Here is an 18,532-nt window from a genome sequence, read left to right on the forward strand (position 1 = left end):
AGGACTGGGTCCACTAGTAAGTGACATAAAAAAGAAATCTGACCAGGCATCCTGCTGCATCCCCTCCACCAATTCATGAACAAAACCGTAAACGAAGCCAAAGAATTGCTCGACGTCATTACATCTAATTGTGTGCAATGGCTCATGGAGGAGACACCTTAGTAGAAGAAATAAAGGGGGATGTTCTCCGTCACTTATAGGAAAGAAGACTAATGGCTTGGAGTGCTATGATGGAGAACCGAGCTTGCAAGAAAGTTATCAAGAATTTCAATGGAACACTAAGAGAGTACGAACAAAGTTCTCGACAAGCGTCTCCATAAGCAAAATCAGAAGACTGAGCTTATGCAAGAGGATCTCGATACGAGTCATGTCGTTAAAATTCTTTCGAAGCATTCTTGCATGATCAAGATCCAATACGATCAAGTAACTAGACATGATGTTAATTTCTTGACCGAGCATTGAAGTAATATAGCCTTGAGGGGGGCAATCACTTAAAAGGAGGAATGTATGGAAGGCTATGTGCCATCCGAGAAATATGGGCGGTCTGGGGGTCTTTGACTTGAATGCTTTTGCCAGGCTCTTCAGCTTAGGTGGCCTTGGTTCCCATGGAGTGTGGACCGACTCTGACCGGCCTTGTTGGGTATTGAGTTCCCTTGCAGCGAGTCTGATACGTCCCTTTTTCGGGCCTTCACCACGGTCACTATTGATGATGGAAGACATACCCATTTTTTGAAGGATAGATGGATTGGGGAATCCGCCCTTTGCTAGTGTGCCCCGGAGCTCTTCAAGATTTGCAACTCGAAAAACAGGACTGTGCATGATGACCTTCAAGGAGATAGGTGGATAATGATAGTCACGTGTTCGACACTACCGCGCAGCTTCGCGGATGCATCGACATTTGGCAGATTCTGCGAGAGCCCGATATCAACCCGAACCACCCCCGACTCCATCTGCTGGAACTGGACCATCTCTAACGAATTCTCCACCAAGTAGGCATACAAGATGCAATTCAACGACTACCTACATCCTTTTAGCCCATCAAGGTTTGGAAAGCTAGGGTCACTCCCAAGTGCAAGTCCTTTGCTTGGCTGGTCCGAAATGGTAGGACCCCCACGGTCGAGCACTTGATGATCGGAGATTGGCTGCTCGATCCCATCTGCCACCTATGTCTAGGGCTCCTGAGACAGTTTCGCATCTTTTTCGGGACCATCCTTTCTCCCAGGCGGTGTAGAACGTGGTTACTGTTGCCGAAGGGATGCCCACTTCGACCCCCCTTACCCAGCTCTATCGATCGGTGGCAGATGACTTTCTCACAACCAACTCGGACACGAAGGCATCGGAGCGTAGTGGCAATTTGATTTACTCACTCTGAAACATTTGGAAGGAGCGAAATTGTACCGCGAGGTGGCTCACCTAGCCCTCGAGGATACCTAGCGAAATTGTACCGCGAGGTGGGTTTCACTCGGCTTGCCTCATCTAAAGAAATCCTTGTGTAAATATTTATGGCACCTTCTATTCTTCTATAAGAAAGGTAGACAGATTTCTTGGAGAAAATAGTAATTGCTGCGTATTCATTCTGTGTACAACGGCAATTACAAGTGTGGTTCCCCTCAAGAAAATAATAACTGATGCAAGCTTAGATAAACAAGACGCATTCTATTAGAGGCAGTTCCAGCCAAGAGAGTAACTAGTTAGCGTATCTCGAGAAATGCACAAATCCTAGCCATATCCGCACGAAGATCCTCAAATCCATGGCTCGGGCTTGACAGTGCCTCCCCTTGAGCACGTGTGTCCTGGGTCTCTATATCTCCTTCTGTTATGATGAAGCCGAATCCCACTGGTATGAGAGCAAAGACGATAAGTCCCATCGTAATATAGGGATCCTGCACCTGAGGATCCGAACCGAAATATCGCGCCACGAATATCCAAGCCATCATCGTGATGCTCATCGCAGCCATGAAACACTGCAAAACCATATACACAGCGAGTTTGTAAGCAAGCACGACAAATACACATAGCTACCGAAGTCCATGGACTGATGCGTAGTTTTAGGATTGAATGCACGAGCGAATGATAGATACAGTACTGAAATCCATGGATTGATGAGTGATTAACAAAGAAGTATAAATGCACGAGCGGAGAATCAAACATCTGAGTTTTCTATGTATGATCTGATAGATTATTAGGGAGGAAGCACGTTATATACTAGGAAGATAAATTCAGAGGGGCAAAAGGAAGGCTGTAAAAGAAAAGGGATAATTTAGAGGGGGCAGTGTAAGGATAACTCGAAGGGGGTCTGTGTAGTGCGTACCCTAGTGAAGATCTTGAAATATTTCCAGGCTGTGGGGTTGGGCGCTGGCCGTTGACGGAGGCGGACGCCTTCTTCCATCCGGCGGATCTGCTCCTCGTATGGCACAGTACCATACAGCAGCGGCCGGTGAGGGCCAGCGGGTCGAGGCTGGCTCCCGTCATAGGAGGATATGTAGAAGCCGCCGTGGCCGCCGAAGAACCAGTATCCCATCGACGGAACACGACGGGCGGCCGGCGAGAGCAGATCGATCCCGGCCGGTGAAGTCTAGGCGCGACGACGGACGGAAAATCCTTGGCTCGTGGTTTAGGATCTGGTTTCGGGGGCGCGCGTGGGGGATTTACGCGGGCCGTACCTCTGCTGGACACAAGCCCAGCGCCCCATTGTTTCCGCGTAGGTAAACGTGGAAGTTACAAAATCACTACACCTAAAAAAAAGTTACAAAATCACTAATTGAACTAGGCAGTCACCCAAATCAGATATGAAGAGCAATTGTGGAGGGACGTGACATACTAAAACAGAGACTAATTAGGTGGATCGGTAATAGAACCACAACTCACATATGGTCTGATAATTGGATACCACGCGATGTGATGGTGAGGCCATTTGGTTGTCGGTCTGCTAATCCTCCTAGTTTTATATCCGAGCTAATTGATCATACTGCTGTGAGATGGGACAGGGAGAAGATCGCCGAGGTATGCCTTCCGATTGATGCCCCAGCCACTCTTAGCATACCTTTGTGTACTAGTGACATGGATGATAGATGGGCTTGGAATTTTGAAAAGAATGACACCTTCAGCGTCAGATCAGCCTATAAAATGATGATTGCTGCGAAGATGAGGCGGGAAGCATTGATAGATGGCACTTCTGACTCTTCAAGTAATGACCGAGATGCCACACCATGGGAAAATGTTATGGAAAACGCCGGTCCCGGGCAAGAATTGAATGTTTCTCTGAAGTTTAGCAAAAAATTCCCTTCCAACTGAGGATGTGAGAGCACACAAAAAAATGGCTACTTCGGGTCAGTGTGCATTATGTGGAGGTGCACGTTCCTGGAGACATTCTTTACTTAAGTGCACTATGGCAAGATGCATTTGTGCGCTATTGATGGTGATCTAAAAGAACACTTGTGCGGAACTACAGAACGGAGTGCTAAACAATGATTGTTCTTGATGATTGACACACTTCTACATGAGTCTTTTGTCGGACTATGAGTGACACTACGGGAAATCTGGTGGGCCAGGAGAAAAGTCATCCATGAAAAGATATATCTAACATCCTCGGCGACCCATCAGTTTATAAATAGATTCGTTGCTGATCTTGAGATTTTTCCAGTTACAAGGGCATCAATTCATACTATTCCAATAAACATAGCTACAAGACCAAAGGCGCCACCGCCGGACCATGCTACAATCCACGTGGATGCTAGTGTTGCATGTTCTGGACTTGGTGGATCGGAAGTTGCATTGTGCCGAGCTGCAGGAGGTTCGTTCATGGGTAACTCAGCCTTGGTTATTCGTGGAAGCACTGATGCGGCGGTTCTGGAAGCAATTGCTTGCGGGGAGGCCCTGTTGCTAGCTGAGGATTTGCACGTCCATAATTTTGTTGTTGCGTCGGATGCGAAGCAAATTATCAAGGAAATACATGAAAGCATAATGAGCAACTATGAGAGCATTGTGAGAGAGATCAGCAGCATGCAGCCAATTTTAATTGCAAATTTACTTTTTGAAGGACGAACGGCAAATAAAGAAGTAGATAGTTTAGCTAAGTTTTCGAATTCTCTGGATGAGGGGCGCCATGTGTGGCTTCAACCCCATGATCCTTATTGTATCCCACTTCAAGTGGTATTTGATCAATAAAACTTAGCTTTTACTAAAAAACAAAATCATTAATTGAGACCTTCCAAAGATCACTCTCATATTCTTAGGTTGCGACAACGCTAGTTGTCACAATATGTGAGTTTTCTCTTTTTTATCACTTAAATCGTGTGTCCAAATCTCGAACCATTTTCACAGTTGGATTTCTCGCGTCGAGATCTTTAAAATTAGATCCCATGTTGATAGGTTTTGAATAACTTTCTTTTTTGATGAGGAAAGAAATGAAAAAAACGATCTAGAATGTTTTTTTCCTTTCCAAAAGATGTTTTCGAGATGCACGGCCGTGCATCTGGCAGAAGCAAAAGCGTGCCTCTCACGAAAGAAGAAAAAACATTTTTTTTTTGTTTCCAAGAGGCACGGCCGTACCTCTTGCCTCGCGGGAGCAAAACCGCATCTCTTGGGAAAGCAGATCCGTGCCTCTCGCCGAAGAATATAAAAGAAAAAGTGTTTTTTCGCGAAAAAAGTTCTCAAATTTGTTTTATCGAAGATCTAAGAAAGACCGATAGAAAATCAAAAAGCCAAAAAAAACCTAAAAAAACTTCTAAAAATAGTAAACACGTGCAGATTTAAAAAAATCCAAAAGAAACACCCAGGGCGCGACACATGGCGACGGCTGATAGCACGCGCCCCAAGTGATGCGTTTTTAACCACCCCAAGTGATCGTTGGGGGGCATACGAAGAAGCGCTTCTCAACTATTTATTCTTGGAAAGTTGCCTTAAAAAAAGGTGTTTCCTATACGGCGCCTTAAATGCCCGTTATAGGGCGCTACTATGACTCGTGTTCAGCAAATGAGTCTTCCGACTCGCTGAAGGATGTGAGGATATGGGCCGGCCAGTTCGCAGTAGCTACACTGCCTCGTGTTTTTTTTGCTTTTTTCATGTTTTTATTTCATTTTTGGTACATTTTTTAGTTTTATTTACACTTTTAAATATTCTAAACATATATATTACAAAAAAATTACTTCACATAATATTTTAAAAATGTTAATCATGCTTTCAAAAATGTTGACTGTGTATAGAAAAATGTTGACCATGTATAAAAATGATGAAATTTCTTGATCATGTATAGAAAACTGCTAATCCAGCATTTAAACAAATATTGGACAAGTATTTGATAAATGTTGAACTGGTATTTGAAAAATGTTGAACAAATATTTAAAAATGTTTAGTTTGTATCTAATAATAAAGCACCTATTGCTACTGCCCAATCAAGAAATTCTGCAAAAAAGTCGCTGCAGTTTCTGGTATTCAATTCGCACTCCTATTTTAAGTGGCAAATCTCCGTTCGTCGCACTTCTTTAGAAAATCCCCTGGCTTTTATAAAATCAGCCCGCAGTCTGATGACTAAGTGGAGAAAACGATTAGTTATTTACTCCACGCCTTCATCCCCTACTTTCCCCCACAGACAAACGAGCTAGGGTTGGAGCCGCCACTTCTATGGCATGCCCGCCAGTGCTCCGTCCGCCCCTCTTCTCCATCTTCTACCCCCACCCTACTCCTCCCAAGCCCAACCATGGTGGATGACATGCTCACCACCGCTCCGTCCTCCCCTCTTCTCCATCTTCTATCCTCCCATTCTCCCTCCTTCCTCCCTGTTCCGCCTCACCTCCCCCACCCCTACTCCCCACAGGCCCACGGGGAGTGAGCGTGTGCAGGCGGTGTTGGTGAACGAGTTGGGGATGTGTGAAGGACCTCAAGTATTGACTCCCCGGCACCTCCATCGTCGTTATGGTTACCAACTTCTCTGTCCCCCAAGTACTGTTTTTCAGCAGACGCGGCCGAGGTGAGTGACTCTGCTTCTCTCTGTTGGCTACAGAGACAGATTTAGGGGCAGATTTGATTCGTTTGTATTCAGGTAATTAGTCAAGGCGAGAATGGTATGGCAATGTTGATGCTGGAGGTTGTGAAAGTGGCAAATCTCCGTTCATCGCACTTTTTTGAAAAGCCCTTGGATTTTATAAGAATCGGCCCATGGTCCTGATGACTAAGTGGAAAAAATGATTAGTCTTTTTACTCCTCGCCTTCATCCCCTACTTTCCCCCACACACGAACGAGCTAGGGTTGGAGCCGCCACCTCTACGGCATGCCCGCCGATGCTCCGTCTGCTCCTCTTCTCCATCTTCTACTTCTACCCCACCCCTACCTCTACCACTTATTTGAGGCATTTTCATGCATGTTGATGCTCGGAATATTCTCATGATTCCTTTGAGTGAACACTTGCAGGAGGACTTTGTGGCTTGGCATAAAACAAAGTCCTTTGTCTTCTCGGTACGGTCTGCTTATTACATAGAATGGGAACACCAGTTTGGCGCAAGAACAAGACGAGAAGATGGACAAGGAGCATCAAAGTCGAATCATGTATGGGATATTTTATGGAAGCTTTCAGTCCCTAGTAAAATCAAGATTTTTTTTGGAAAGCCCTACATGGCACTGTCCTAGGAAAGGCTATTCTTGCTGCATGCCACTTTTCTGTAGCGCCTATTTGTCCGGTTTGCAAATGAATGCCCGAAAGATATTCGCCACCTTTTATTCACATGTAATCGTGCTCGGGAAGTTTGGCATGCTCTTGGCATCGAGGAAGTAATTGATAATGCTCTGGCTATGGACAGATCGGGTTCGGTGTTCTGGAGTATATTTTGTGTCATCCTACCCAAAGATCTCCTGTCTTGGGTGTGTGTGGGGGGGAGGGGGGCTCCGACTTCAGGAATCAATTGTCGTTGCATGCTGGTACATATGGTGGCAAATACATGAGATGGTTAAGGGGGAATCGGTGGCAGCCCCCCTAAAACTGCTTTTGCAATCGAAGCTTTGACAATGAATTATGAAGTTTCATCTCACCCCAGTACACCGCATGAAATATATTGGACAAAACCTAGACCCAGATGCTACAAACTAAATACAGATGCTGCATTTCATGATAATGGTACGGGTGTAGTAGGGATTGTCCTGTGAAATAGCATTGGTGAAGCGGTTGCTGGTACAGCTTGTATATTTGACTCTACTCTTGATGCCACCTTGGCAGAAGCTTTGGCAATGTCGAATGGGCTGGAGTTGCTCGAGAGGTTGGGGTGCACAAATATTATCATTGAATCTGACTCGCTAGAATTGATAAATGCATGCAAGGGTGAGGTTCATTGTTCAGTCCATATTCTGCAACCTTGGTGGAATGCTTTGCAAAAGCCCAGACGATTGATGGTATCACTTTTGAGTTTTGTCCCAGGGAAGCTAATCAGGTGGCCCATCAGCTTGCAAAACATGCTTATGATAATCAGTTAGAGTTTAGCTGGGAGGGTGATCTACCATCCTTTTTATTGCCTTATGTTTTACATGATGTAACCCTGTTGACAAAGAAATAAATCACTGAGAGGCTTTTCCACTCAAAAAAGAGAAAAAAAAACATAATAATAGTTAGAGGCCAAATTATGTTGAGAACTATGGATGAACTTATTCACCTTCATCGAGTCAATGGGGTGAAGCTTTTATCAGGGACATTTTTCTATAAGTAGACACGGAAACGATCCTATGAATCCCCTTGAATAATCATCTGATAGAACACTTCGTGGCTTGGCAGAAAATGAAACCATGGGAGCACCAATTCGGAGCTCGAACATCTCAAAAGGATGGGCAAGGGTCTTTAACGACTGACTGAGTTTGTGACACTGTTTTTTTAGGGACATTGGCAGGGGCTCTGCCTTTTCATTAAGTAAGGGGTGAGGGTTACAAATACAAGGAAGGAAAAATAAGAAACAGAGGGGTCCGTTTGCAAGGCATTGACGGCTGTGCAGGGGGAAAAACTACATCTCTACATCTCTCGCGCCTCCAGGAGGAGGCTAGTGCTTTCTCTAATTGATCGAGAAGTTTGCAGCGCCGAAACCGTCTGCTGCTGGAAGATACAACCATTGCATGCCTTCCAAATGTGCCAAGTAGTATAGGCCGCAGTGCCCATATCCATGCGACATAGATTGCTCCACCAGCCTAGAATCGAGGACTTGGATATGGCGGCTCTTGATGCAGGCTGAAAATTACTGGCAGATTGCATCCATGCCTCTTTGGCGAAGGGGCATAACAAGAACAGGTGAGTGGCGCATTCCAGCGATTGATCACAAAGCGGACAGGCTGAATGGTTTGGCCAACCCCTGGCACTGAGCCGATCAGAAGTCCACAGCCTGTTTTGTAGCAGCAGCCAGATGAAGAATCTGACCCTAGGCTCGATCTTGAGTCGCCAGACATGATTTAGAACGGGAGTTTGGATACGGCTGAGGAATTGCACTGCATAGGCGGAGGAGGCGGAGTATTGACCGTTTGCCGCAAGGTTCCAACGTATGCCATCCGCGCTGTCCGAGAGCTGAGTGTTGGAGATCAGGTTCCATAGGGAGAGAAATTGGAGTAGCAGCTCAGTTGAGTTGATTCGATGGAGGCCTCTGATCCACCTATCATTGTGCAGGGCGTCTTTGACCGAGAGGTTTTCCTAAAGGCCAGCCTGTAGAGCTCGGGGAAGGAGTCTTTTGCCGCGGAGCCCATCAACCATCGGTCAGACCAAAATTTTGTGGCGACGCCGCCACCCAGCGTGATCGTGGTGCAGGCCGAGAAGAGCTGAAGATCGTCATGGCCACAGGGGGTCTCTGAACCACACCAAGGGCGATTGGGAGAAGTCCAAGCAAACCAAGGCCACCGCAGTCGGAGGGCACGACTGTAGGCTTTCAGATCTTTAATCCCCAGTCCTCTGACCTCTCTAGGAGCACAGATTCGTTTCTAGTTCACTAAGCACTTTCCCCCATGGCATTCGTCGTCCCCACTCCAGAAGAAATTCCTCCTTAGTTTATCCAGCTTCTTGATGAACCAGCAATCCGGAGCAAAGATGGTGAGGAGGTATGTTGCCAGAGCAGTCAGAACCGTGTTCACCAGGATCAGCCTACCCGATCGATCCATCAACTTCCCTTTCCAGGGAGCCAACCTAGTGGCAGCTTTGTCGAGGACAGGTTGCAAATCAACTCTTCGCGGCTTGCGCACACTTAGCGGGAGTCCGAGGTATTTGCAGGGGAAAGGTTCGATGGATCCCCCAAAATCTTGCAGGGTGTCGAACAAGTCAATGTTGTTGCAGTGAACTGGGTAGGCAACGCATTTAGCCGGGTTGCATTTCAGACCAGAGGCTTCACCGAAGAGGGAGAGAATGTTTTGAAGAGCAGAGATTTCTGCCGGCACCGGGTTGATGAAGACAGCGGCGTCGTCCACATAAAGACTTGTCCTAAGCCTGGCATTTGGCACCGGAAGCGGGGACAAGACACCAGCCGCTGTAGCAAGAGAGAGCATCCGATGAAGGGGCTCCATGGCGAGAATGAACAGCATCGAAGAGAGCGGATCCCCTTGCCTGAGCCCTTGCTTGTGGGTGAAAGGTGATCCCGGACACCCATTCAGCAGCACCCAGGAGGTAGAGGACGCAAGAAGGATAGAAATTAAGTCTCGCCAACGCTGCCCAAAGCCGAAAGCAGCTAGCACCTCCAGAAGGTAACCCCAATGAATGGAGTCAAAAGCTTTAGCAATATCCAACTTTAAGAAAAGGAGATCAAGCTTGCGGCAGTGGGCTCTTCTGATGACATTCTGAACATAAAGGAAATTGTCCTGGATCGATCGTCCTTTAATGAAAGCACTCTGACAGTTGGAAATGAGGTGTTGCAACTCAGGGGCCAATATGTTTGCCAAGATTTTGCAGATAATTTTTGCAATACTGTGCATGAGGCTGATCGGTCTGAAATCCTTGGCAGAGTTCGCTGTGTCAGACTTCGGGATTAGGATTATGTTGGCAGAGTTTAGCAGATTCCAGTGGTCCGCCCGGAGATGGAATAATTGATTGATTGCTCTACAAACGTCTCCATTGATGATGGCCCAGAACCTCTTAAAGAAGCTAGCAGTGAAACCATCTGGCCCCGACGCACGGTCGGAATGAAGACCAAACACGGCTGCCTTGATTTCCTGGAGGGAAAATGGCTCGTCCAGGTGTTGCAGCTGCGCTCTAGGCAGGTTTAGAGCATCCCAGTTGAGACCAACAGTGCGCTGATGGGAGGAGCCCATGATGGAAGAGAAGTGTTGTAGCAGAATATCGGCCTTGCTCACATGCTCAGAAACCATCCCATCAGCCCCTAGCAGACTAGGAATGTGGTTCTTCCTCCTACGCCCATTTGCCCGAAGATGGAACAGCTGAGTATTTGCATTGCCGACTTTAATTCTCAGGAGTCGAGCACGTTGCTTCCATCTGATTTTCTCCAGAGTAGCCAGGCCAAGGAGTTTAGCTTTCAAAAGCCTCCTTAACTCCCATTCGGCCTCGGATAGAGGTCTGGCCTCCATGGCAATGTCCAACTGGAAGATCACCTCGTTTGCGATGCCGAAAGCAAGGTCAGCCGCGGTGCGTTTAGCTTTGCTCCAATTCTTCAGGGCCTTAGCAGTCCTGGCCAACTTGATATGCAGAACCCTGATGGCGTCAGTAGCCCGAAGATCCTTAAGACAAGCCTCTTGGACAACCTTAGTAATGCCCTCTATCTTGTGCCAGGCCTCTTCAAATCTGAAACCCTTAAACCTTGGACGGACCATGCAAGAAAGCAGCAGCGGGCAGTGGTCAGAGATATCGGTGGAGGCAGACGTCAGTTGGTAGTTGGGGTACGCCTCCTCCCAAGCAGTGGAGGCCAGGACTCGATCAATCATGGTGAGTGTGGTTTGCTCCCTTTCGTTCGACCACGTGAAGCGACGACCATGCAGGTGAAACTCCCTGAGCTCAAGTTGAACGATAGTGTTTCTGAACCTGCCCATGAGCTGAAGGTTCAGGTTGTCATTGCTTTTCTCACAAGCCCTGCAGATCATGTTAAAATCCCCAGCGACAAGCCATTTGTCCAACACCAGATCCTTGATTCGATCCAACTCATGCATCATCTCAATCTTGGCAGCTGAATCTTGAGGGCCGTAGACAACAGTAATAGACCAGGACATGCCATTGGAGCGGTCCGAGACGGTGGCCGAGATGAAATGTTTAGAAGATGCCGCCAGGTTATGCACAATCTCAAAATCAGCAGAACACGCAAGGAGAATGCCACCTCTAGATCCATCAGCTGGCAAAGCAAGGAAATTTTCACTGAATCTAGGCCCGAGCACCTCAGACACCAACTGGCTGTTCAACACTTGGAGCTTGGTTTCTTGGTGGCAGACCAAATTGCATCGTAGCCCCGCGATGTGCTTATACACAGCAGCTCTCCGAGCAGAGGAGCCCAAACCACGCACATTCCAGCAAATGAGGTTAATATTCATTGGAAAACCTAGTCAGACACAAAATATATAGGGAGGGAGCAGGATGCAGGACTGGTACAAAGGCGGGGCAATCCAAACCGACCCGACCCTCCACTAACAGAACAATAACAGACCGGACTAACATGGAGCAGAGTAGGAACACAGAGGGCAGCGATGGGGCAGCATCAGGCCTGCATTGCCACACCCGGGCCAGAGGGAGCAGTCCCCGGGCGCTTGCTCATCTTCAGCTTGGCGCCCCCATCTTGAACCAGAGAGGTAACAGCCGCAATGAATTGGGCTGACATCGGTTGTTGGAATAGCTCCTTATACCGCCGCAGGGCGTCGTCTGACGGGGCCTCGTCCACGGCAGGGACAAGACCATTCTTCTTGAGCAGAACCAGCCTGGCCTTCTCCATGGAGGGCAGCCCGCTGCTGGGCTTGGCAGCCAACCTCCCACTGTGCCGGCCAGCAGGTCCACCACCGCCCGCCGGATGGGGCTTGGTCACCCTGGAGGGCATGGTCATTGTCTTGGGTGCAACAGCAGGCGGGGGAAGCAGTGGCGGCTGCACCGGCACCGCGAATGACGCAAGAAAACTGGACACCACAGAGGAGGAGGGGGGAAGATCAACAGCAGCAGCCGACTCCACAGGCAGATCGCAGGGCGCAGGGCAGACGAGAGGAAGCGTAGGACTAGACAGAGGAGGCGGCGAGCTGGGGGTGGTGGAGGCAGCGGAGGCGGCGAGCTCGGGGTGGCGGCGTGGACTTGGGGAGTGGTGATGGCGGCATGGGACGGGATGGGGTGAGAGAGCGGCGGTGGGGAGGGGGTGGAGGGGAGGGGAAAGAACACGGGGAGGGGGAAGGCACCGCACAGGTGACTGAATGGCAAAGGCCGGTCCGTCCAGCAGGCCGCAGCCCAGGACCCCAGCTACGGGAGGCGGCCCACAGGGAAGGGGCGCGATGGCCCAGTCTCGCACCAGGAGAGCCAGCCCAAACCCCAAAGGGGGCTCAGTGGCATCAGGGGTGGGGTCGAGAGGCAGCGGCCCGAGCCCTCCGACAGAGGCAGAGGCGACGAGCACGCCTGTCAGAGGGGCGTCCACCATAGGAGGGCCAATCAGAGATGAGGCAGTTGCGGGCGCAGAGGAAACACGAGAAGGGGAGGCTGGGCCACTGGGAGAAGCGGATGCAGCAGTCGCGGGATCCCAAATTGCTTCGGTCAACCACTCGGTTGGCACGGTCACAGGCGCCGTGACCCGACCGACAAACCCGTTGTCGACGGAGCCCCTCCAGCACCGAGAGCAGAATGCCCGTGATCACGGCGCTCCACTCCGTTAGGGCTGCATCGATGACGGAAGGAGGCAGCCGCCGAACCAGAGCCGCGGCGACGGCCGCCAAGCTCGTGGTCGCGTCCAGCCTCACCGCCGGGGCGCCGCCGATCACCGCCTCCATGCCTGCTAGAGCCAGCACCGCCATGGCCGCCCCCTTGCCCCGCACCATCATCATCAGGGAACCGGAGTCTGGAGTGGGCCGGAACACGGGGGGCGGTGGAGGCGGGAAATCGCCGTCCTCGAAGCCAAAGAACCAACGGTATCCCCACTTGGCCGGCCACTCCGGAGTCATATCCACCTCCGAAGGAAGCCCGCTGATGTCGCTGTGGTCGCTGTAGTTGCTGTCGGAGCTGGTGGCGGGCGGGGAGGAGAAGTCGATCACGTAGTCGAGGTGGATGAGCACGTCGTGGCTGAGCAGGGGCACCTGGCCCCAGCGCTCTGGGACCTCCTCGAACATGCCGATCTCCAGGAAGTGCATGTCCGGCGAGCCAATCTCGCGGGGTTCTTCAAGCTCGAGCCGCCCTCTGGTGCGGAGCTTCTCCACATCCTCCATCCACACCCAGAGACGGAAACAGCATGTTTCTTCCTCAGAGCGAACCTCGTTGTCGATGGAGTCGAGGATGGACGCCGGGTCGAACAGGTTGCGAACGGATTCCAGATCCCACGCATGCTTGGGTACGTTCTCCAAGCAGACCCAAACCTTGTACCGGAGCTTCGAGGGGGTAGCACGCCGGAAGCGACTCCAGGGGGCGAGCATGAAGGAGACTCGCCCGATGGTGAGGGCCCCCTGGTGTTGGATGGCGGTGTTCCGCACATTGTGGTCGGCGAAGACGAACAGGTACTCCCCCGGCGCATGCACGAACACCTCAATGGCCTCCTCCAAGACACGGAAGTGCCTGGTCATCGCGAACTTGACCTCCGTCAGGAGCAGGGAGGAGGGATCCCCGATCACGGTGGCCACCACACCACGGCGCACAAGGGCCCGCTCGGCGTCAGCCACAGCGGCCGTGCGCCTGGCCACGACAACAACCGTGCCACGACGAGCAGAGACGTCGGCGGCCGGGGCTTCCATGGCGGGCGGGCGAGCAGCGGAGGAGGGGCGCCCAGAAGACGGGGGCGGCAGCACGGGGCGCAACGGCACCGAGGAAGGCGGCGGCTGGTAGGGGGGAGGGGGTTGGCAACGGCGGGGCGAGCGTGGATGGGGCAGGGGCGCGAGGGCGGCTCGGAGCGGGGCAGATCTGACTGGAGGAGCGGGGGAGAGCGGAGGGGCACCAGCGGGCGCGGTGGCCGACGGCGCCGCACAGGAGGCAGCAGGTGAGGTTGCGGCACTCAGCTATGCGGTGGCGTGGATCTCGACAGTTGAAGCACTTGCCCCAGCATTTGCGAATCAGCAGCTCTTTAAAGCGGGAAGGGCGCGGCGGGGGAGGGCGGCGAGGAGAACGCGCCTTCTGCATAGGGCGACCGCCCTTGCCAATCACCGTCCACCCACCATCATCAATACCTGACGAAGCATTGAAGAGGGAGGAATCGTGGGGCACAACGATGGTGGACTGCAGACGCGGGCGCGGAGGCACCGCGGCCGCAGCATGGGCGCTCGTCCCATCGGCAGCAGCAGCCGCGTCACATCCAGAAGCGGGGGCCACAAGCGTGTCTCTGAAGGAAACAGGCCTAGGGGGGAGGGGGGCGGCCAGCGAGGGGTTGGCCATGGCTGGGGAGGGGCCGGAGCCGCCGCCTCCGGCGGCGCGGGACGGGGGACGGGGCGGACCTGAGCTAGCGGGAGCAGGAGTACTACTGCTGGCGATAGAGTATAGTTGTCTATAATAATTCATCATGATTTGTGACACTTGAAAACTATAAGTCCCCCTAGGAAGATCAAAGTAGCTGTATGGAGAGTGCTCCATTGTATTGTTCCTGGGATGACAATGCTGCTAGGCACATATCTGTTTCATCTCAATGCCCAGTGTGTCGTGCTTGAGCTGAGGACATTCCGCATTTACTCTTCACACGTCATCGAGCTTTCGAGGTATGGAAATCTACTGGCCTTCATGAGGTTATTTTGCAGTCTCTATTTATCGACATATAAGGATCGGTTGTCCTTGAAGATTTATTGCAAAGTGCGTGCGAAAAAATCACCTACTCTCAGACAGTTAGGGCACATGATATATTTGGTGGCAGCGGCATAAGTTAGTGAAAGGAGAGCATATGCCAGCGACATCCAGAACGACATTTGGTATTCAAGCTTATGTCTAACTACGGGTCAGCTACTCCTTCGGCACGGCCACATGAAATACAGTGAACGAAACCAACACACTGTACTTTTTTTTAAAAAGACTAAAGACTTGCCATTTTCATTAATTAAGAAAGAAGGTTTTTACAATGGCCCACAAATCAAGGATACAAAAAAAATACTCTCACGACATTACAAACTCAGGCCTCCTTTGGTTTGTAGGATTTTTGTAGAAATTCTATAAGATACGATTTGCAAAAAAAAAATTCCTTTGAAGACCTTTGATTTATAGGAATGGATTCCTATTTCTATATAGGATAGGAATCAATCCTTCACATTTTGAAGAAAAAAATTAGCCTAGACTCAATAAAAATCTTATCCTATGCACCAAATGGCATCTTTTTCTCTATAGGAATTGACATGCATATCATCTCACTTCCTATAATTTTTCTATTCCTATAAAATTCCTATTCTATGAACCAAAAAAGGTCTCAAGTGTGCAGCTCCTGCGCCCAAAGTCAGGACTCCTCCTTGATCTTCATCACAATCACCGTCGTGGGGGCCGGGCACTGTAGTTGCGGAATATCGGGGGAGACTTGTGTGAGATATCACTTCAATTTTTGAGCTGATTTTTTTCCGGAGTTGTAGACATACCCCACATGAATATTGTCAAATAATAGCAGATTTTTTTGAAATGTCTAAATATGAATATTTGGGGTTGACCTCACGATCTCACCTAATGTGAGATCTCATACAAGTCTCCCCTGCTAAATACTCTGGCCTTTCTGCTTTGGTCCGCCGTACTAGTTCTCGTATCTCCTTTCTACTTCTCTCGATCCACTCTCTACCGTAGAAATGCACAAATCCTATCCATATCCACACCATTTAACAGTACCTCCCCCTAAGCACGTGTGCCCAGCTGGGTCTCTATATCTTCTTCTGTTATCATGAAACCGAATCCCACCGGTATGAGAGAACAAAGAAGCAGTGCCGTCATCTTGTAGGGGTCCTGCACATCAGGATTCCAGTTGAAATATCGCGCCATGAATATCCAAGCCATCATAGCGATACTCATCGCAGCCATGAAACACTGCAAAACCATATACACAGCGAGGTTGTAAAGCAAGCACGACAAATACAGATAGCTACAGAAAACCATGGACTGTGATGCGTGGTTAAAGAAGTATAAATGCACGAGCGGAGGATCAAACATCTGAGTTTTCTATCAATGATCTGATAGATTATTACGGAGGAAGCATGTTATATAGGAAGATAAATCCAGAGGGGCAAAAGGAAGGCTGTAAAATCAGGTTCAGTTATCGGAGATTGCATCCATCTGCGTGGACACTCGAGTGAGAAAGGGCCAGTTAAACAACTATAGTTAGCCTATCGCCCTTCTCCTTCTCTCGATCCCATCTCTACTGTAGAAACGCACGGGCCTAGACAGTGCCTCCCCTTGAGCACGTACGTGTGTCCTAGTCCTAGGTCTCTGCATCTTCTTGTGTTATCATGAAACCGAGTCCAACTGGTATGAGAGCAAAAACGATAAGTCCCATCATGATATAGGGATCCTGCACATCAGGATCCGAACTGAAAATATCCAAGCCATCATTGCGATGCTCATCGCGGCCGTGAAACACTGCAACATCATATACACAGCGAGGTTGTAAGCAAGCACAACAAATACAGATAGCTACCGAAGTCCAGGAAGGACGCGGATTTTTCGAGCACCTGCGCCGGGGCCGCGTTATCACAGCGGTCGAATCCTCGCGCTTTACCTCGAGATGCCTGAGGCTGGTTACCGACTTAGCGTGCGTGTTACCGTGGCAGATGTCTGTCACGTTCTCTGTCTCGTAGGGTAACAGACCCGTGAAAAACGACTAAAGTCTATCCCTATAGCGCACGTCTTACACAGCTGATGGATCCTCTGTGCATTATTTACGCACTTTTCCTACACACTCCTAGGGGTGGGCACTTTGAAACCGAAAACCAAAAAACCAAACCGAACCGAACCTTTTTAACCGATTTGTTGGTTTATTCGGTGTTCGGTTTTATGGTTCGGTGTGAAAGCTGACCACTGTACGGTGTTCGCTGTCGTGTTCGGTTTTGATCGCTAACAAACCGAATTCACCGAAGAAACCGATCTGTACGTATCCTGGCTAGTATGTTCCTTTTTTAGGGAAAGGTTAGTTTGTTCCTATAGTGCAAGCGCAACAGCCGTCAGGCCAATTTGCGATAGGCCCAACCCAATGGTTGCTACACAATTATTTTTCTCAAAAATCTACTCTGTAATGTATCGGTGCTGCCACATCTAGCCGGCCGGCTGCTCATAGGTACTTTGCTACTGGCCTCTTCAAGTTCTGGTGCCTCGATGCATTCTACAAAAAACTCTAATCTCTAATATAAGTAGTGCGTAAGGCCATGCTAATACGTATTACTATGCTAATGATTAGTCCTTAATTTATTCCATTGGAATATTTTACTATTCTTTTGTATGCACGGCTAGTGAAAAGCTAGTGAATCCTTCCACCAAGTGCATGTATGTGCGTTCATGGAACTAATTGTTTTGTGCATTTTGTACAAAATCCACCCCTTCTCATTAGTCGTGACACTTTGACGGGTGGCTGCATGTAATTCGGTTTTTTGGTTAACCGAACAAACCGAACCGATATATTTCGGTTAATATGGTTCGGTGTCTGAATTTTGTGTACTTATTTCGGTGGCAATTTCTTCAAAACCGAAATTTAAGAAAACCGAATAAACCAAACCGTATTAACCATAAAAACCGAATGCCCAGCCCTACACACTCCCACAATCCCACCACAGAAAATCGCAGGGCACCTCTGCGCGCTACCACCCGTGGTTCATCTCTGCAATGATTCCAACTGTGCCAAGTCCCTAGGCCTGTATAGGTATAGATTCTTCTGCGTATTTCAACACAGACCCCGCGTCCGCTTAACATTTGTTTGAACACTAGGCTAGCTGGTTTCGCGTCCGAGAATGGTACAAACGGCACTCCTTTGAACACTAGGCTAGCTGGTTTCGCGTCCGAGAATGGTACAAACGGCACTCCTCAAAACAGTCTGTGATTGCGTGATAATGATTATAGTTTAGGTAATACGAATCTCAATCACGTATTTATGCCGGAGGTGAGTCGTATTAGCACAGTAATAATTGTGTTTCTCACACACATTCCACAACGGGTGCTTCACATATTCGTGGCATTTTTGGTATTGACGTTTCTGAAAAAAAAGTGGTATGTGGCAGGGCATGTGACGCCGGACCTCGCTGCCACATCGCGCTTCGTGCCTTGTCTTGGCTTGTGCGGCCCTGAGCGCGATGCTCATCACAAGAGAAACAGCGCCGCGCCGTGTTCCAATGCATGTTAGTCACGCCGCTGGCACCTCCCACCTAGCAGTAAAAATACAAAGTGCTTTAGAATCCACCCATCACTGCATGCATACACCTGTGTCTCCACTACCATCGCTCAAACTCCATAAATAGATGCGGTCGAACAGTGCAT

General features: G+C 49.5%; 1 protein-coding gene across 1 annotated transcript; it reads right to left on the reverse strand.

Annotated features, from left to right (window-relative positions):
* Positions 1–1,529: 1,529 nt before the first annotated feature.
* On the reverse strand, positions 1,530–2,657 carry LOC119298229. Its single transcript, XM_037575709.1, has 2 exons — positions 2,312–2,657; positions 1,530–1,964 (listed from the first exon to the last, which is right to left on the reverse strand). The coding sequence occupies exons 1-2, from the start codon at positions 2,519–2,521 to the stop codon at positions 1,692–1,694; spliced, it is 483 nt and encodes a 160-aa protein (XP_037431606.1). The 5' UTR covers positions 2,522–2,657; the 3' UTR covers positions 1,530–1,691.
* Between the last annotated feature and the right edge of the window lie 15,875 nt (positions 2,658–18,532).

Source organism: Triticum dicoccoides, chromosome 5A, assembly GCF_002162155.2.
Source record: "Triticum dicoccoides isolate Atlit2015 ecotype Zavitan chromosome 5A, WEW_v2.0, whole genome shotgun sequence".
Taxonomy (NCBI): Eukaryota; Viridiplantae; Streptophyta; class Magnoliopsida; order Poales; family Poaceae; genus Triticum; species Triticum dicoccoides.

Coding starts and splice junctions, on each gene's coding strand:
- LOC119298229 (XM_037575709.1), bottom strand. CDS start 2,521: ATGGGATACTGGTTCTTCGGCGGCCACGGCGGCTTCTACATATCCTCC. Junction 1,965..2,311: donor ATTTCAAGATCTTCACTAGG/GTACGCACTACA, acceptor ATGGTTTTGCAG/TGTTTCATGGCTGCGATGAG.